General features: G+C 34.7%; 1 protein-coding gene and 1 pseudogene across 4 annotated transcripts; one reads left to right on the forward strand and one right to left on the reverse strand.

Annotated features, from left to right (window-relative positions):
- Positions 1-1,938: 1,938 nt before the first annotated feature.
- Positions 1,939-3,668, forward strand: LOC120122504 (agamous-like MADS-box protein TM6). Of its 4 annotated transcripts, none has more exons than XM_039141641.1 (7): positions 1,939-2,158; positions 2,252-2,318; positions 2,408-2,469; positions 2,566-2,668; positions 2,787-2,828; positions 2,923-2,967; positions 3,052-3,668. In XM_039141641.1, the coding sequence occupies exons 1-7, from the start codon at positions 1,971-1,973 to the stop codon at positions 3,223-3,225; spliced, it is 681 nt and encodes a 226-aa protein (XP_038997572.1). In that variant the 5' UTR covers positions 1,939-1,970; the 3' UTR covers positions 3,226-3,668. The 4 variants fall into 4 exon arrangements, with proteins under 4 accessions (XP_038997572.1, XP_038997575.1, XP_038997574.1 ...); XM_039141643.1 differs by having other exon boundaries at positions 1,943-2,158; positions 2,569-2,668; XM_039141644.1 differs by lacking the exon at positions 2,787-2,828.
- A 1,188-nt stretch (positions 3,669-4,856) lies between these two features.
- LOC120122505 lies at positions 4,857-11,636 on the reverse strand (annotated as a pseudogene).
- Positions 11,637-21,777: the final 10,141 nt, after the last annotated feature.

Below are 21,777 nucleotides of genomic sequence, written 5' to 3' on the forward strand. Positions count from 1 at the left end.
TTGGTCAATAGATCCACAATAACTCAAATTGAATCTTTTTTCATGTGTGTGAAGGGTAACCTACTCATAATATCCATCGTCTCACGCTCTCCCTTCTACTATAGGATCTTGATCGGTTACAATATACAAGAAAATTGGTGCACAACCTTCACTTATTGGCATGTCCGACATCTAATAAAATTAGTCACCAGACCAACAATCATGGATGGAACTACATAGTGATTAAGAGAGGTTGTTGCTCTTCCTAAATTTTTTATTATAATAACATTTAAATCTTTTTTAGTTTAAATTTTAGTCACATAAGATATCTATCCTTCTCAAATTTTAAATTTAAATGTTTAATAGATTTTTATTCTTTTAATATAAAATAATTTTATCCTATCAACATTTGGTCATAGCTTGGTCCCTACCGATAATACTTTCTCTCAAATCCTAGTACAGCTTATTTCCTCTAAGATGCATAGCATCAAGCATGTCTTGTCATGGTAATAGATAATAATAATAATAATAATAAGAGAAAATAACCTCAGTGACCGAAAATGTCTTATAATATACGATTTTGATCAACTTTTTTTTGATTTGCCAAAATAACCAATAAAATCGCAATGCGATCTCTAAATCGCAACGCGATCTCCAGTATCGCAAATCAGTTTCCAGATTCGCAACGCGATTTTGACTATCGCAACGCAATTATGACTATCGCAACGCGATAATACATAATCGCAACGCGATTCTGACTATCGCAACGCGATAATACATAATCGCAACGCGATTCTGACTATCGCAACGCGATAATACATAATCGCAACGCGATTCTGACTATCGCAACGCGATAATACATAATCGCAACGCGATTCTGACTATCGCAATGCGATAATACAAAATCGCATTAAAATCGCAACGTGATTCTGACTATCGCAATGCGATTATACAAAATCGCATTATCGCAATGCGATTCTGACTATCGCAATGCGATAATACAAAATCGCAATGCGATTTTCCAAATTTGCGTTAGTCCAAATTCGTTGCGATAGTCCAAGTTCACATTGCGATTTTTTAATAATTTTCTCTAAAAAGATAGTATCCGTGCGGACGTGTCGAAGACACGTATTACCACGACTCGAGACGGGACGGGGACGGCGGCGACGGCGGTGCGCGAGAGTCCCCCTTGTTCTCCTCCACTCATCAAGGAAGTGGGAAATCCAAGCCTTAAATCCTCATTCTCAATAGTATTTTCAATACTATGTGGGATTGAGCATTGCAAACAGTTGGGAATCTTTTACACTATCGCAACACATTCTTTATTGTTTCAAACTAAAATCTTACAAATGGCTTGGGAATCTTTTACACTATCGCAACACATTTTTTATTGTTTCAAACTCCACGTGAATTTGGAATAGTTAAAATGTAAACTTATTTTGGATTTTTCACTATCGCAACACTTTTTCACTATCACAACAATACATTTTTCAAACTCTCGCAACACATTTTAACTATCGCATCACATTTTAACTATCGCAACATATTTTTCAAAATCGCGTTGTGAATCTAGATATTCGCGTTGCGAATTTGAAAACTGAGTTGGAAAATTAGAGTTCGCGTTGTGATTTTGTTGGTCATTTTGGCAAATCCAAAAAATGTTGGTTAAAATCGTATATTATAAGGCATTTTTGATCACTGTGGTTATTTTCTCTAATAATAATTAATAATAATCTAACACGTTATCAGCCAATGTTGCCCTCGAGATGCCAATGTTACTTCGATTATTTCAACGGCCATTTCTAGTTATCAAACAACATACTTTTCATCCACCCTTTCCCGATATGGATTCGACCCTCTTTCCTCCTTTTATTGTTCTCTCCCCTTCCTCGAATCCAAGCCAAAGCCATTAGCCTAGCTAGCTGTGCCCCCTCATCATCTCTTTCATCTAATTATTTATTTTCTTAAAAGAAACACTCGGAAAAGGAAGTATGGGTCGTGGAAAGATCGAGATCAAGAAGATCGAGAACGCTACTAACAGGCAGGTTACCTATTCAAAGCGAAGAAACGGTCTTTTCAAGAAAGCTCAAGAGCTTACTGTTCTCTGTGATGCTAAGGTTTCCTTGATCATGTTCTCCAACACTGGAAAATTCCACGAGTTCCTTAGCCCTAATATCACGTATTACCGTCCTTTCACTCCTCTTTTTCTCTCCATGAATTTAAACATACATATGTACATATATGACATGGGTTTTGTGTTGTTTTTTACTAGGACAAAAGGGTTTTTTGATCTATATCAAAAGACTTCAGGGATTGATCTATGGAACTCCCACTACGAGGTTAACAATTTGTCTCTCTTCAATGTTTAAGCTTTGTGGACCATTTTTTTTCCTCATTTTTAGTCGTCTACTTTTTAATGTTCTAGCAGAGAATGCAAGAAAATTACAGGAGGTTGAAGGAGATAAACAAGAAGCTGAGAAGAGAGATCGGGTAAAGAAATTTTAGGGCTTTCCTGATGTATACAAAACCTAGGGTTGTTTATCAATAAAAAAATATTCGTTTTTTTTAATTGGGGAATGGTTTTAGCAGGCAAAGGATGGGTGGAGATTTGAATGAACTGAACATCAAGGAACTGCAAGCTCTTGAGGCTAAGATGGATTCTGCCTTGTTGGCTATACGAGAGAGAAAGGTTTGAAATTATTGAACTTTTTGCTGTACCAAAAGGGACTGTTTCTTTCATATACCTAGTTTATTATATTATTCATCTTTCTTCTGATTGATTAAAAGACTCTTCTGATTGTTCACAGTACTATGCCATTAAAACGCAAACAGATAAACATAAGAAGAAGGTTAGTGAACTGAACACCACAATTAATCACATTTTTTTGTCTTGTTTGATTCAATTTTTGTTGTTGCTGAAGTTTAGACCTCTACTGGCTGCAGGTAAGGAATTTGGAGGAAAGACATGCAAATCTTGTGCTGGACTTGGTAAGAACCTTTGGATTGAAACTTGATACCAAATTTGCCTCCTTAATCTTATCCAGTAGTGAGTCTCTCTCTTTTGTTCATAAGGAGGCAAAGCTTGAGCGTCAGGATGGAATAGTTGAAAATGGAGGATATTATGAATCAGCCATGGGAGTAGCAGCCAATGGAGCCTCTAATAGCTTATATGCTCTTCGGCTGTACCAAAACCACCAGCCTCAATTTATTCTTCAACACGGAACTAATGATCTGCGTCTTGCTTGATACGGTGGTTCCATAGTACTAAAGTGGTGGTTATAGCGAAGTATAACGGTCGCATCATAATAATTTTTAAAGTCGCCTTAACAACGTAATTGCATCCGCAACTTAAAAATATAATTATTTTAAAAAAATAAATCGCGACGTAACATCTGCAACTATGATATTGCAACCGTATTCAACTGCAATTTAGTAGGTGATTCTACGAGGACACCATGTCTGTAATTTTAGATGATATTTGGTCTCTATCTCTTTTATCGGTATATATATGTATGTGAAGTATCGAGTTGGAAAGTTGAATAATTTCTCGTCTGCTGGCGACCGGAAGTAGTGCTCAGCGAGATTTTCAGTGTGCCTCGTGTCTTTATCATTCTAAGACAAGTAAGTGAAAGTGTGTTGTATTTTGATGTAAAATATAAACTTACATGTACCTTGACTTGTTTGTATTGTATTGGCTTCTTATGAACCTTTTTATATTTGCTCTATTGCCCCTGATATTTATCACCCTCTCCTCCATTTTGACATAATTTGTTTATGAAGTGCACAGTGTTGAAATTTTTATGTCTTTAAAGGAAGTATTGTGTTTAATAGAAATGAAGTACCGGAACCCATATCTCTCATAATTAACCTCTCACCAGTTCCACCCACTTTCCATTAGTATGGAACAAGGACATGGGCTGTTAGGTTGTGCTTTTACAAAGACCCCGTGATGGGAAATCTACTGGCTAATATATAATAAACAATATATATATATATATATTATTTTATTCAACTATTATAAAATAAATAAATACATTCGTTTGTTTGTTTTTAATATTAAATAAATATAACTAATGTGTAGCCATCAAATTATAAGGTAAGTTATCTATTAACCATTAAATTAAAAAAAGTTGTTAATCGGATCAATTAACTATTTAAATAATAGGCAACAATTTATAGAGCAAATGGTTAAAAGTTCTCAGTTGACATTTTTCATCTCTCTTATGTTGTGGGATCAATATCTATTACGAGCAAAATTCTTCTTCCCCTTCCCCAGCTAGTAATTTTTAAAAACTATTAAAATTAATTAAAAAATTATTTAAATAGTGGTATTATTTAAGCCATTAAATGTTAACTTTTAATAGAAATGTTGATGTGATAAATTTTAATTAAGATTAATTTAGTAGTCATCAAATAAGATGTTGACATCACAATCTTATAATTTTAATTAAATTATTATCTTATTGGAGAATTATTAAACTATTTTTAATTAAAATTTAGATCAAATTAATAGATGTGAAAGTAATAAATATCAAATGAGTAAGTGATATAAGTATATCATTTAATTAATTAAATGACATTTATCAAAAAAATAATTAAATGACATGATTAAAAACATTTTTAATTCAATTGTTAAAATAAAACTCACCCTGTAATTTTGTAATTATACATGTAATTTACCCTTATTTCTACATATATGTAAAATGGTTCTATATTAATAACAAAGTTGATTACTTATAAAAATCAAATCAATATATAATTAAAGTTTATATATTACACAAATTAGACCAAATTTAATATAAAATTTTAAAATTAATCCCTTAAATTTATCACTATCCCATGGCCATCTCATCAACCCTATCAAAGGGTAAGCTATATATCCAGAGAAGATTAATAATTATCATCATAATATGTATTATCCTCGGCTTGCATGTTACTATTACAGCTTACAAGTTGAGAGAAAAGGTCAAATTACTATTACAAACAATGAATACAGAATTAAATGCACACAATTGTTATGGTAAACCGTTAACTCATTCAAGGGTGCCAATAACTACATGATGCTCCCCGGTTGCAATAACCGCTCTCGTAAACCTTACAGATCCTCTGTCCTTTGGGCGGAGATCTGAAAGAACCAACTCTGTTCGGAGGACCACCACCGTACGATGAGTGTCTATTCCATGGGGGCCTGCCTCTAACAAAACTTGAATCTCTGCCGTGAAAATCACGGCCTCTTGTATCAGCATGCCTCTGTTGGCCCCTAGGATCAGCATGCCTCTGTAGGTCCATAGGATCAGCATGCCTCTGTAGGTCCCTAGGATCAGCATGCCTCCGTAGGTCCCTAGGATCAGCGTTTCTGTGTAGATCCCTTGGATCAGCGTGTCTGTGTAGGTCCCTTGAATCTGCGTGCCTCTGTTGGTCCCTGGGATCTGCATGCCTATGTTGGCTTCCCCAATAGGTTGGATTTCCTGTAGAAGTGCTTGAATGGATGCTGCTGCCGTTTTCCTGGATCACCCCGTGACCTGGTCCCCAACTGAAGTTTGTGGTTTCTTGACCAAAACCTTCCCAATGAAAATTTGCATTTCCTTGAACTGCTCCCCAATTGGCGCCTATAATTTCTGACCCTGCTCTCCAAGCATCACCTACAGTAGCCATGCTCCAAGTTGTTGCTGGTGGTGCAGGAGGCTGCATGTCTGAACCAGCTTCGTATTGGTTAACCGAGACATCGCTGGGCCTTGTATCTTCATCCATTTCAGCACTCGTGGAAGAATGTCCACTGGAACTCTTTGAGCATCTTCAGACTTAGTGATCCCAAATAGTTCATTGGTCAATGCCAATAGAGAAGGCATTTGTAGATCATTTGTTGAACTCAAACCATCGCATTTTCCTAGATCAGGTGTAGGGCTCAGTCCTCCCACAGGACTAAAACAATCAGGTTCGGAACCTTGAGCCAAGTCCCCATCACAACGCAAAATTGATGTAGGTGAAGCCAAGCCATTAAGTGACTCCATCGCTTCAACTTCGGCCAAGAGATCTGAAACTGATTCATCGCCCAAAGAATACTCATTGGGTTCGGGAACAATTGGATCCCATCCAGATTCATTATTTGCAGGATCCACGGGAGAAGAATGCGTCAATTGGCCACTTCCTGAAGCAGGAGTAGCAGCATGATCATTTCCCAAGTTGGTTGGTTTCATAGTAGACTTGGGAACAAAATCAGGTTTCCACTCCCCTGAAGAAGGTCTTGCCGGATTAAAAGAATATCCTCCCCATTCACCAGCTACTACAGGAAGCTGTGGTCCATTACCCACTATACCCGAAGTAGAGCTCCAGCTAGGACCTGAATCCATATGAGAAACATTTGGCGAAAGAGATTGTTTGCTTTTAGCAGCCTGACCTTTTGACTCTGCTTGGTTCAACTTTGATGTTGAGGTAGGAAGATCTGGGAAATCAATATCCTGATTGAGCTCTGACACTTCAAGAGCCCTAGCAAGATAAAGAAGACCAGAGTTGGAATCCCATCCATTTGAAGCATCATTCAAAGGTGGAGCTCTCCAGCATTGCCCGGAAGATTTGCCTGAATTACCGTCATTATTATCTTGCTTCACATTTCCATCAAGAATTTGACCTTCGATCTTGTTCAAATTCACATTCATGTCGATCGAACCACAGCTTCCCTCAACCGGTTTACTTTCCATCTGGTTCTCCTTAGAATCCCTATTCTCCTTAACATCTACATCCCTGTTCTGAAACCCATCCTCGGAGGCAATACTTACATCCTTAGTTGGCATGACACTATTATGAAACAACTGATGTGCTTGACTGTACCGCCCAACCAAGGCATCAGTTAAGAGAACAGAGTCCCCTTGCTTTTCACTTACCCTCCATATTCTCAAATCAGGAGGGAAATGACCACTACTGCCCCATACACGTAACATTGCCATGGCAAATGGCCCTTGAATTTTCCCAAGTGGGTCTTGATAGTGCCATATTTTATCTGTATCGATATTATTTATAGATAACTCCATTCCTGTAGAATGCACGGAAAGAAACAAGTCTAATTAGCACACCAAAGATACATAAAAAAATGTACGTGCATACGAACATACACATACATATGCGCACCCCTACTTGCCTGCCTATACATGCATATCTATATGGCCAATACCAAAAGATTAATACCATAGGAAAAACAACAATACAAAAATGTTCTATGCCTAAAAGTGCATTCTACCTTTTTTTTTCTCATCCAAATTTCCAGAAACTTCCTCAGACTTGCAAAATAGATCCTTATTTGGGTCACTGTGTATGTCAGGAATTTCAAGCAGCCTACGATGTCGTTCATCAGGTGAGTTCAGAAGCTGCAGTTTTTCTTCACATGCTCTGAGCGTGCAACATGGTCAAGAAATACTGGATACACTTGTTACTGTTTACTTACCAACAAAAAGGCTTATGAGTAAGGACAACAAGTGCCATGTCTAATGGTGTCATGATTAGCATAAAGATATTTTTTTTAAATTGCATAGCTTAAAAAAATGTTGAACTAAGTTTGGGATTTGTGTTATAAGATTCCAAGTTCCTTAGTTTTCTTAGAGTTTCTCAACCAAACAAAACATTAAGTAGAGTTGTCAGGCCAATCTTGCTAAGGAAAAAACAAAATGTTCAACAAAAATATCCCTGCCGTAAACTGAAGCAATGTGCCCGGAGGGTAAATGACAAGGTTGGAGTTGAAAAGGCTAGACCTATTTGTTGTTGATCACATTGAGTCCTAACTCTAAGATGCACCTTTTCAACCTCACTCAATCCACTAAAATTATATCTTTGAATGTCCCCCGTTCATTAGAATTGCATTGAAAGATAAAACTGTTAATAAACTAAAATGATGTTGGTTGTTGGAGGGTAAACAAAATCAGCCTTGAAATAAGTGCATCAAGCAATAGCTAGGGTAGGGTAGCAGCACATTCAACCAAACAGAGACAAACAAAATTGATTTCATCGGAAAGCATACACAAGAACTATGGAAAGGATCTTGCATTCACCGATCTGGCTAAAAGTATGATCCTAAATAAAGAATAAACAGCAAGACAGGTTTAAAATAAAATTAGGTTTATTGCTAGTTGTATGCCAGTGGAATAAGTTAGAATATCGGCATAGTAGAGAATATAAGGGCAACAGAGAAGCTTATAGGTCAATATTGTAACAAACAAAAAAGGATATTCTTTCGTGTTTCCCTTCTGCCTTGCTTGCTCACAAAGATTTTTAACTCGCAAAATCTCCGAGTCTAACCACTGGTCAAAAAAGTAAGAGCAAGTAAAAAAAACACCTTTGGAAAAGTTCTTTAAGGGGAAATAGAAAGCATGCAACTATATATGAATATTAACACCCTACTATCCCTTAAAATTAGCTACATAGTAATATCCTCAGTCATTTAGAAACTTCAAAGCTTAGGAACTTACATAATCTACCCTAGCTGCTTGAAGTACCATTGCTTTCTCCTGAATCTCACCCTACAACAAAGCGTAAAACTCCTTTTAAATGACACCACAAACATATTGGCTGAAAAGTAAAATCGAACATAAAACATTTACCACAGTAAACCATTTGATCTGTCCACTTCTTATTATACTCTGGCGTAGTTCTTGGCACTCATCCTGAATTTTTAAAAAATATATATATCAAAATCAGAGTGAAACTTGTATACCTCGTTGATGAAGGTAAAGTTATGGAATAATACAAGACGGCCCACTGCCAGCCTAACTAAGAAAGTATATAAATGATAACCATGTAGTTGGAGAGACAAGTCAATGGTATATGGTTAATATATTTATGGCGTATTTTCTTTCCAATTTTGTTCTTCCAGCCTATCCACACAAGCTGTTTTCCCCAAATAAAATTCAAACCTATAAAACCTAACTCCTCGTCCCTTTTGTCTTAATATGTCGATAAAAGCATGAAGTTATGCACAAAAGGCTTCCTTACACAGCACTTTTATTATAAATGCAGGGCTGAAAATGGAAAATTTCTGCTTCGCAAACAACATAGGATCCTTAAAAAATAAACGGAAGCAAAGAAAGAATTAACACAGTAAAAGTGAAAATATGAATTGAGAGTATAATTGGGCACCTCAGAAAATTCCTGATTTGAAATTCCATCAATCGAAACCACCTCCCTTTTGTCTAAATTTAATATCTCAACCATGATATCAATTGTCTTCTCACCAATTTTATATGGTTCAGCCACCTTGCTGGTACCTGCAAACAACCACGTAATTAGCGAATGTCTACAATAAAACTCAAAATGAATTAGGGGAGTATTGGCTATATAAGTTAATACTACTACTTGGACAAGCCTATACATATCTTGCTTCTGATCACTACCGGGGAGTCTTATCCTTACAAAGGAACCAACAACTTTGTCATTAAATTTGTCAACATCACCAATTATGTTCTCCATCAAATTACGCCTCAAGTATATCAATTTTATATTGTGAACATCAATAGCAGCAAATTCATTTGGATTTGCCTTTTGTCCTTTCTCATCAACCATACTATGGGTTTTACGTCTCATATCATTGGCAACTATAGGTGGACCGTCACTGTTCCCAAGAACAGCCAACTGGGTAGCAACAACTTCGGAATGTCCACTAATGGTATCAGTTGGCCTCAAATGATCTTTTGTAGTTCCCAGTTTTTCTGCTTCTACAGGTTCAACTTTGCTCAAAATGTCTGTTGCGTCAATGTTTTCTTCTCTTGGAGAAACTAGCTCCTTGGTCTCCAAAAGACTTCTCTGCAATATCATTTTCTTTCCAGGGATTTTTAGCTTTAGTAAGCTCATCTAAAGTTAGAGATAGCTTCTCTTTCATGCAAACCCAATACACCTTGAAAAGATACTCCCAACTAGTTGGATCATCAAAATCCACTTGCACCTGCACAGTATAAATTACAATAGTTACCAAAGGAGAAGCTCAAGTAATGGTAAAAATAAAAGAGTAAATAAAAACTATTAGATATTCTAAAAGAAATTAATTGTACAAGGCTTAGCTAATCATACCATTTCCTTATTTCCTAATGAGCTGTTTTCAATCAGCATTATAGTTTTCAAGCAGATTCCACAAGATCCTTTATTTCCTCTTACATTCACATAATCGGCACCTTTAGTGCAATTCTTGCACAAGGAATATGGACATGTATAGCACATATAATATGAAGCCTTCTGACAAGTGCTACATATATGCCACCCTGAAATGTCCAACAAATAGAAAACAAAAAAATGAAACTGACAACTTAAACATCGGAAGTTACTAATAAATGGGATAACAATGTAAGCATGATAACTAATCGAGAAGCAAAAGTACAACGTAAAGACAGATATGGAAGCTACCATTCGATATGCACATGGAGAAAGTATACTACATTGAGATTAAAGAAAAGGTAAAGTAATCTAACAACAAATCAAGATGGAAGAATCCAAGTCAGTGAAAAATGTGAAAAATCACCATTTTATGTCCCCGTGTCAATGGTACCATATCAAATTATAATTGAGGAAAATACAATAATCCAGTAACTAACTGACACTCAAGCCAATGACAAACATTGAAAACTACCATTTGACATTCACGTGGCAACACTACGACAAATAGGAAAAGGTGGAGATGAAACTAGATAACATTAACACGTACTTCAACACTTCCCATCACTTACATTAATTAAATTGAAACAAAAGTGACAAAATTTATAAGAACTAATCAAAATCCAACATACCACAGTTCCATTTCGCCTTTGATTTAAAGAATGCTTCGTCCCTTTTGATGCAGGCCGGATGATATGCCTTAGGACAGCAGCTGACACGTAAATCCCATACAATTAACCATGTAAACAACACAAATGGAAACATATGCCAAACTATACCAAAGAAAATTAAAATTAAACCAGCATTCTATTCTCAAAGAACACTAAGTGCAATATATGAACTAATTGTATCATAAATTAATCAAAAGATCAGCGGCAGCGGCATATAAGCTCAATTGAGCGGAAAGTTAATAAATTTTCAGATTATCTTAGCAAAACCTTGAAGTTCAATCAAACAATAACTCTAGCTTTCACCTTATTATTGGCCAACTAACTAAAAACTTTCTTTCATTTCATACATTTTCTGCTCAACCAAACAGAAATAAGAACCCAAAATTCCCCGAAACTCACTGCCGATCGCAAATCACGAGACTCCCGCCATCGAAGCAAATAAAACAAACATCTTCTTCATTCTTCTTCCTCCGAGCTGGCGCCGGCGCCGGCGCTGATGACAACATGATTTTTGCCTGATTCTTCGGTGGTCTCCCCCGCCTCCGCTTTCCCGAGTTCATCTCAACAACTTTCACTCCATTTTCCGATCCCATCTGTGCCGTAGCACCACCATCTCCACGAACAACCACGTCAGTGTTCACTCTTAGATGCGAATCGTCCGTCTGCGGAGTCTTTTGGCAGTGATCGACGCTCATGAGCACTACTCCTTGAGAAGGATCACGATTGAAACCACTAGCGCTGCTATTGTCTCCTTTAGGAGGTTTAGACAGAGACGTGATGGATTGACCTTGTTGTTGTTGAGAATTTTCCATCAAAACAATAGATATTAAAAATGAAAAAATATTTTTTAGCAAAAATGCTGTGTTTATGTTAATTTATTTGAAAATCAAACTTGGGAAAGGGAAAGAACAAATGATAAAAAAACCCTAGGGATGTAATTGAGGGATGGGGAGAACCGGAGAAGTGGACGTGGACTGGGAAGAGATGTGACAATGCATCGTTTGGGTTTCGGGGAAAAATGTTTAATTGACTTCAAAATTCCTTTTTAATAACCCTTGTCTTTCTAGGATATGACATTTTTTTCAATAATGTTTAGAACAAATAATTAAAAGATATATGTCTATATTTATTTTTTAATTAGAAATTCCATATTTATTAAGAGTAATTTTTTTCTATTTAAGAATTATTTAAAAAAAAAGATAAGACCTTTTTTATTAATATGAAATGAATATAAGATATTATATATCTAATAACTTTGAAGTACGTAATATTTAAATATTTTTATATATATAACATTTAAATCTGAAATTCTAAGGAATGATAAAATCCTTTCACTATTAAAGTATTTTTATTTCTGATGTAAGGGAAGAAAAGCTACTCGTATTTATTTTCAGTATTTCTATTTATTTATGTTATACTTTTTAGTGTAATTTTACAGTGTTTATACTTTCATCATTAAAATTGAAGAATTAATGTATAATCATTGCAATACATTAAAAATCATTAATAAAAGTAATATTTAAATTAAATTTTCATTAAAAGTAATTATTTTTATTTATAAAAGTATATTAAATATTACTATAAAAAATTATGTATACATAAATAGTTAGGGTAAACTACGCGTTTAGTACCTAAAGTATCAATTTTGATTTATTTTAATACTTATATTTTTAATTTATTCATAATCATACTTAACGTTTAGTTTTTGTTTCATTTTAGTATCTCGCCTTTAAAAACTTAACGCATTTAGTACATAAAACTATTAATTTTTGTTCGTTTTAATATCTAAACTTCCATTTTTTTCAAAACTTAATGTTAAGTTTTTAACAGAATATTAAAATGAAATAAAAACTAAACATTAAGTATAATTTTAAAAATAATTAAAAGTTTACATACTAAAATAAACTAAAATTGATAGTTTAAATGCTAAATGCATAGTTTATCCGTATAGTTAATAAAAAAATTACGAATTACCGAAGCAGGAATCGCGTGTCTGATTAGCTCATGCTTGCCTTTTGAGGTTAAGAACCACGTGGTCAGTACAATAGGCAAAAGGGCAGAAGGATGGGACCCACGGCTTTGGAGTTTGAAAACGCAGCCTATAAATGAGACGATATATAATAGTAAATTGTTTGAGTTATGAAAGTTTATTAATATTTAATTTGAATTAAATAAGTTTTGAATTCTTATTAAGTTAAAACGAGTTATATAATGTTTAATTTATAAAAATTTAAATATAATATATTTTAATTTTTAAAATTAAATTATTAAACTATTAATTTTTAAAATTAGATTATTAAAATTAATTATTTGATATTTAACTCTTTATTAGAAGGCTTAAATATATAAAAGGTGTTTAACTTATGTCTGTTTTTTCAGTTTAGTGTTGAATGTTTGTTTCGTTCTAGTTTGGTATATAATGTTTTAGTTTCGTTACTCAAAATGGGTCAAGCAGTGACAAACCGTTAATTTATTCTGTTAAAATGACATATGTCACAATTTGATAATTTTAAAAAATTATATAAAATTAAAAAAATATATATTTTAAAAAATAAAACACAAATTTTGAAAAAACCCCAAAACTATGAAAACCTTCATTTCAACCCCTAAACTCACACTGACCGTCGCCTTTTGTCATCAATGAACCCCTATGAAATCGTGACCAACGATCGATCGACAAATAATCGACGTTTTATACCCCGCGAACCCTAAGATGAAAATCGCAATCCCAAACGATTTCGACATTCAATCGACGACAACTACGACGACTTATAACTAGGATGAAGAAAATGACTACGTCAGCGATGGTGGTCGTGGCCGGAAAGGGCGGCGACGACAGGTTAGTTCTAAGATTTGAGGATTTTAGGGATTTTGAGGTTTTTTGTGATTTAAAATAAATAAGTTTTTTTTATAAATATAAGAATATTTTTAAAATTTCAAAATTACAAGAATAGTGACACATGTCACTTAACGGAGAAAACTAACGGTCTGTCACGACTTGACCCATTTTGAGTAACGGAATAAAATGTTAGACACCAAACTGAAACAAAATAAACGTTAGGCACTAAACTGAAAAAAAAACATACATTGGGAATCTTTTATATATTTAAACCTTATTAGAATGGGCAAAGCTAAAAAAATATCACTAAATTATTCTAAAATTATTTCTTTGGCTATTAAATTTTCAAGAGTTCTAAAATAAACAATTAACTTTAGATTTTGTTACAAAATGAGCTGTTGTTAAAAAAGATGATATGACATGTTAACATTAATGGAAAACACCTCATTTGATCCCTCAACTATAACTAAAATCTTATTTTTGATACTTATTAATATTTCTAAGCAATAATTATATATATATATATATATGATAGTTCATAATTTATTTTAAAATATTTTAAAATTATAACTTTAAGAAAAACTTTTATAAATCATAAAATTTTAATAAAACTCCTCTCACAACTCAGAAAAAAGTACAAAATTAAGCTACGTCATATAAATTGTTCTTAAAAATTGTAAATTTAACTAATAATGAAGGGTTTGATTTAATAAAAAAAATTAAATTGTAATTAAAAAATAAAATTTTTTATTTAATTAATATTTATCAAATATGTTTCATTTGTGATTGATTGTATTTTTTTAATGATATGGGGTGATTACAAGATATTATGTGTTCAGAATTTTTCTTAATCATTGACAACGCACATACATCTCGCAAATACAATTGTTCAAACTTAAGACCTCTAGGAAGAACAATATTTCTTTTAACTATTGACATAAGGCTTAATTCAAAAGTAAGTAACCAAACTATACTCAAAGTTAACTTTAAATGCTTAAAGAATTATTACTTAAGAATAAGTGTCTGACGTTCCAACTTTACACTTGTAGGTGCTTGCCGTTGAATTCGACCGTTAAGTGACACGTGTCATGCTTATGAAAAATTAATTTTTTTAAAAAAAAAATTAATTTTTTTTATATGTCTGACATGTATCACTTGACTACCGAATTTAACAATATTAACGATCATGACACATAAAAATATAACATTGAAAATATTAAACACATATTTTTAATAAAAATTTCTTTTAAGTATTAGAAATTAATTTTAGGTATAGTTTTTACTTATTTTTTGTGATTATATTTGTGTGAAAGAAAACGTTAATAAATTTTGCTTTTTGTATTCCACATCCAACACGAAAAGCGACAAATTAGGCTAAAAGATCAAATTTTCTCTTTTTAAACTTGATTTGAGCCTAATTTCTTCATTCAACCAACTCAGTTCGGCCCATGGTTTTTAGAACCGGATCGGTTAACGAACCGGTTATATTATCGGTTCATTGGTTCAACCGATTCGACCGGTCGGAAGAACCGGTTGACTTCATAATTATTTAAAAAATTAAATAAAAATATCCAAAAATATTTAATAAAAAATAATTTTTTATATCACAAGTCATATTCAATGCAAATCATAACATATACAAGTTAAAAACCATAAAATCAAGTGAAATAAAATGATTCAAATTAACTACAACATAATATTTAAGGTAAAACATATTAAATAATAAATATAATTATATAACTATAATTAAAAAATAAATTTGGGGCTAAAAAAATCATAACAAAATGATATTGTTTGATTTAATTTTTTTTTAAAACAATCTCGCATGGCTAAGAAACATAGAAGAGCATCCCAAAAGTCTAAAGAGTAAAAATATGAGAACAAAACAATCTCACATGGCTAAGAAACATAGAAGAGCATCACAACTAACTTCTATAAATAATAGAGATAATTTGACATTCAAAATCATGAAGCCTTTTGGTGAGCATTGAGTGAACTATTCTTTCACTTCAATCAAGCTCGAATTTTAGGCTTCAATCGAACTTCTAATTTTTTTTTGAGTTCAAGCCTTTTTGAGTTAAAGTTTCAATATTATATTCTTTGAGTTGAATTTGATAATTTCGAGTTAAGCTTTTCAAGTTCAAGTCGAGTTCATCAATTCTCGAGTTCGACTTGGCTCGTTTAACAAAAGACGTTGTTTGATTTATTTATTTTTTTTTAAAAAAAAATTCCGGTTTTTTCCAGTTTTCAGCCGGTCCGGTTCGAACGGTTCAGCGGTTCTGACAGGTTCACTAGTAGCGGTTCAATCGGTGTAGATTGAACCGGATTAGGTAACGATTTTCGGTTGAACCGACTGGTCCGGTCCAATTTTCAAAACACTGGTTCGGCCTAAAAATCCTAAATAAGCCCATTGCTAAGTTATTTTGTTTTGAGAAAATCGCCTCAGTGACCAAAAAAAAGTTATAATATACGATTTTAACCAACTTTTTTTGGATTTGCCAAAATGACCAACAAAATCGCAACGCGAAATAAAAATCGCAACGCGATCCCCAGAATCGCAAATCAGTTTCCAAAATCGCAACGCGATTCTTGAAAATCGCAATGCGATAGTACAAATTCGCATTGCGATTTTACAAAATCGCAACGCGAATATGAAAATCGCAACGCGAACACATAAATCGCAACGCGTATCCGTAAATCGCAACGTGTATCCGTAAATCGCAACGTGTATCCGTAAATCGCAACGCGTATGGGTAAATCGCAATGCGTATCCGTATATCGCAACGCGTATCCGTAAATCGCAACGATAATCCGTAAATCGCAACGAGAATCTGTAAATCGCAACGATAATCCGTAAATCGCAACGAGAATCTGTAAATCACAACACTGAAATTTTGGGTATATAACACTGAAATCATAAACTAAATCCCTAAATCGCAACTCATTCCATCTCCATCTATCACTCTCTCCGGCGACATCCGTTCCTATATCCAACGACATCCTTCCCAATCCGGCAACAGGTTTTAGTTTCGCAGCTCGTCTGTTTAGTAAATTAATTTACAACCATGAAATCATCTAATGTTGATCATGTTTGGATAGATTTGTGTTTGGAGGGTCATGGGATAATGTTCATGGTGTTTTACAATATATGCCTTTACCCATGAATCTTCAACTAAAATTGTCTTTACAAAAGTTAACTTATGAAACTCTAATGCTACGTGTTTCAAATAAATTGAATTTAGAGCCCCTAAGTGGATTTAGGCTATCTATCAGAGAAATGGTAAAGTTTATTTGTTAACCGACAATGAAGATGTTGAACGATTCATTGCTTACATTAGTGTTTCACAAGATGATGTTACATTGTATGTTGTTGAACCTAGAAGTAGTATTTTTGGGTCAGTAGCGGGTAGTAATCAACTAAGTTTTTCTCAAAACCCACAACCTTTCTCTAATCCAAATCCAATCAACTTTCAGCACCAAATTTGGTTTTCGTATTGACCAGTTAGACGATGATGAGCCAACAGAAAAAATTGTGAGTACTAGTCAGTATTCGAAATTTGGTCTTGGTCAATATCCGGACTTTGATATTGGTCAATACACGGATTTTGATGATGTTTCAGAAGAAGAACAGACCATGCGTGTAATGATATTGATATTGGTCAATACCCGAATTTTGATGATGAAACAGCCGTTGCCGAAGAATGTATTGTTGATGATAATGAGGAGGAAGTTACGACTGTGAATGAACATGTTGAACATCCATTCTGTAATTCATATAATCCTGAAGAAGAAAAAGAAGAAGAAAAAGTCCCCGAAGAAAAGAAAATGCCACGGGCGTATAACTGGAATATGCCAGAATTACTTCAGATACCGGAAGAAGAGTTGATAAAGAAAGCAGTTGATTGTTACACAAAAGTTATTCGTATCAAGAAAGATGATTGTTTTGATATAAAGGAAGACTTGAAGATAGCTTTATATACGAAATGTGTGGAAGATGGCTATCAACTAAAAGTTAACAAATCAAGCAAAGATCGTTTCGAAACAAGGTGTATGATTGACAAAAACTGTACGTGGCGTATGATTGCAAAGAGAATAAAAGATTGCAAAATGTTTCAAGTTAGGACTTTTATTGATAAACATACATGTTCAAGAACCCAAGTTTTTCCTCACCATAGACAGGCAAACAAAAAGGTGTTGGGTGGTTTTCTGGCTGAGTTAATGTTTTTGAATGGCAGGGTATATCAGGGACATGAAATTATGACTGACATGAATGCTCGGTTCAAGATTAGTATATCATATTCTCAAGCTTGGAGAGCCAAATGTTATGCCTTGGAATTGTTGAGGGGGTCGCCAGAAGCATCGTTTGCCCAACTGCCGGCTTATTGTCACAATTTAAAGCTGAAAAATCCTGGGTCGGTAACTCATATCAAAACAGATAGAGATGGACGCTTTGAGTTGCTGTTTATCGCCATTGGTGCTACGGTTAGTAAATCAATATAATTTTGTTGACTCATTTTTGTTAGTTACATGCATTTCACATTTAAATGATTATATTTCTTGTGTATATTATTTGTAGATTCGTTCGTTTATTACTTGCATGCGCCCAGTTATTATAGTTGACGGAGCACATTTGAAAGGTCGATACCTTGGAGTAAACTTATTAGCAGTAGCCATGGATGCTAACAATGGGATATTGCCAATAGCTTACGGGGTTGGCAAATCTGAAACCTCTGATTCATGGACATGGTTTATGGGGCATCTTAGGGATTGCATAGGTCCTATTAGCAATCTGACAATCATATCCGATAGGGCAAACTCAATTGACAACGCTGTTAGAAGGTGTTTCCCAGATGCTTTTCATGGACTTTGTGGTGTTCATTTGTATAGAAATCTAAAATCAAGGTCTGCTGGTATAAAAAAGCACAAATGGACATACTGGAAGGCTGTAAAAGCTTATCGGGAAGTGGATTTCAATAAGCATATAAATTGTTTAAGACGTGTTTTGCCTCAGTGTGCTCAAACACTAGAAGATGTCGGGTTTGAAAGATGGTCAAGAGTACATCAACTTGGAGCAAGATATGGTTTCATGACGTCTAATAGTGCAGAATCAATCAACGCTCTAAGTCGTCATTCCCGGAAATTACCCATTACTATGTTAATGGAGTTTTTTGAGCCTCTATTCAACAGTGGTACTACAAGAAAAGAAACCATGCAGGTATTATTTCTTTGAATTCGTAACTTATCATATTTATATATTTTACTAAGTATTGTTTATTTAAATTTACAGGAACATTGGAACATCATGTTACACCATGGACTGAAAAAAAGATAACGAAACGTGTTGTGAAGTCAACGTCGTGGAGAGTTGAACCATGTTCAAACACTTTGTTTCAAGTACTGGATAATAACTTAAATGGGCTAGTCGATCTAAATGCAAAGACGTGTAGTTGTATGAAATGGCAAACATCTGGTTATCCGTGTGGCCATGTTATAAAAGTTGCTCTTCATTTAAACCAAGATGATTCAAGCGCATACGCTATGGATTGCTACACTACAGAAGTTTATCGACAGACTTATGTCGAGATTGTCTACCCTATTCCACATCCTTCTGAGTGGGACATACCAGATGACTTACAAATAGTTTTGCCACCAGCCATGGACAGAAGGCTACCTGGCCGACCAAAAAGTCACGATCGTATACCGTCTAAGGGTGAAGAGAAGAAGAGATCGACATGTAGTCGGTGCAAGGAAAGTGGTCATACAAGGTTGACATGTGGATCACCAGTGCCATCAAAATCATCTTTTCCTCTACCAAAATATGGATCCTCATCAAAATCCAAAGCTCATATGGTGTCAAGCAAAAGGCAATCATCTTTAAAATCCCAATCACAATTGGCTTCACCTTTTGGGACTGTTAACTTAGGTGATTTTTAAATGCAAACGTTGTATTATGTGGATTTTATGTGTGAACTTTTAACATTTTCAGTTGAATTAATGACTCAGGCCAACCATTTTGACTTAACCAACTCTTGTTATTCAGTTGTTATCACTATTAGGCATGCATTTGACTATCGCAACACGGAAATTACAATCGCAACGAGAGAATCGCAATGCGAAATGAAAATCCCAACATGAAAATCGCAATGCGGAAATGAAAATCGCAACGAGAGAATCGCAATGCGAAATGAAAATCGCAATGCGAAATGAAAATCGCAACGAGAGAATCGCAATGCGAAATGAAAATCGCAATGCGAAATGAAAATCGCAACGAGAGAATCGCAATGCGAAATGAAAATCGCAATGCGAAATGAAAATCGCAACGAGAGAATCGCAATGCGAAATTATAAACGCATTGCGATTCTCTCGTTGCGATTTTCATTTCCGCATTGCGATTTTCATTTCGCATTGCGATTCTCTCGTTGCGATTTTCATTTCGCATTGCGATTTTCATTTCGCATTGCGATAGTCATTTTTGCCTTCAACATAATGCAGATTGAAATCAACAAAATCAACCATTACATTTCAATCAATTAAACAAGCACAAATAAGAATTATGTTCGCATCAATTACACAAATCAACTTTTACAAATCATCTTTTACAAATCAATTAAACAATCAAAAAATAAGCAATAATTCTTATTTCCGATCATCTACTATTGAATCAACTTTTACAAATCAATTAAACAATCAAAAAACAATCAATTAAACTATTGAATCAACTTTGCAGCCATACATCATTTTCACGCAGTTCACTTCTGAGATTAACCTGCAGAAACCAAACATTTGCTCAAACAACACTTTCTACACATCTAAAACCTACAAACAGCAAATTATTGAATTCTAGGTACTTAACCAAACATTTTCAAACCAAAAGTATATAAACTTACCAATTGTTTATGGACATTTTATAACGCGGATGCAGGTAGGCAGCGTCTCGTATATATCGATTTAGCCATATAATGCCGAAACCACAAGCCTACTGCAGCTCTATCTCTATCGGTGGGAGGTAGATACTTGATGCTTCCCGTCGTCAAACGCTCCAACGCCAAGCATACGAGAGGACCACAATCTCCTCTGGCTCCGCTCGTTTGTTGTGGCGCGGTCTCGTCTCTAATAACTGTAATATTGAGCTTCTTTGGCTTCTTGTTTCCAGAACGAGTCCAATAATTGATCGCATCCAAGAATTTAGCCAAATGAGAGCTCCATCCCTTAATAACATCTCTTAAATCAGCCAATGATATGTAATTTATCATGCTGTCATACACTATTGTCTTAAGGGATGGGAGCTGAAGCTCGACGAGAATCCAATGTTTACGTTCCAAAACAGGGATAAACACCTGCAATCATAAGTAATAATTCATTCATTTGCGCACTTATTTCATAAAACCTTTAAACTCAATCTAAAATAAATACTAACCTTATCGACCTCCCACCATGCAGGATAAAGTTTAGATTGTCCATTGCCCAAATCAAATGATTTATCTCGTGCATTCTTCAAGTGAACGGCGTGAAAAGACGTCGGCATAATTGTATATCGTATATTTTTATTTTTCTTAAGTTTTCTTATTATTAGAAGACGTATCACCCACGCATCGATATGCTGTTTTACAAAAAAAGACATATATTAGTGACTTACATAAATTTAAAAAAAAATTAATCAAATTGAAATATAAGAAAAATATAAGACTTACCCCCCCATCAAAATAGCCATTGTCTTCGACCCCTAATAATACGCCCCACCAAGACCGATCAAGCAACAAATAGATATCATCGGTGAGCTTGCATATGTCAGTGAAACACCCCTGGCTCCGCTCATGTAGATAAAAATAAATAGCGGTCTTAGCCCAAAGGGTGTTATCCAGAATTGTGTCCGGTAGTTGTTCCCTCTCCTCTTCAGATACCGGTATGGTACTGGCCGGTAACTCATACGAGAGCCAACTTGAATCCATCATGTCCGGCACGTCAGAGGGTTTCTCAAGAAGCCTACATATGACGCCATGTGAATCGGGCTCTTGAATGGTGGGAGGGACCTCTTCAATGATGACAGTGGCCTCTTGAACGGTGGGAGGGGACTCTCGAGGAATGATAGGGGGGCCTCTTCAACGATAGGAGTGGACTCTTGAGGGATGACAGGCGAGTCGGGCTTCTTCTTGCGGTGTC

This window comes from Hibiscus syriacus, unplaced genomic scaffold (genome assembly GCF_006381635.1).
Source record: "Hibiscus syriacus cultivar Baekdansim isolate YM2019G1 unplaced genomic scaffold, ASM638163v2 tig00110387_pilon, whole genome shotgun sequence".
Taxonomy (NCBI): domain Eukaryota; kingdom Viridiplantae; phylum Streptophyta; class Magnoliopsida; order Malvales; family Malvaceae; genus Hibiscus; species Hibiscus syriacus.

Coding starts and splice junctions, on each gene's coding strand:
- LOC120122504 (XM_039141641.1), top strand. CDS start 1,971: ATGGGTCGTGGAAAGATCGAGATCAAGAAGATCGAGAACGCTACTAAC. Junction 2,159..2,251: donor TTCCTTAGCCCTAATATCAC/GTATTACCGTCC, acceptor GTTTTTTACTAG/GACAAAAGGGTTTTTTGATC. Junction 2,829..2,922: donor CAGATAAACATAAGAAGAAG/GTTAGTGAACTG, acceptor TACTGGCTGCAG/GTAAGGAATTTGGAGGAAAG.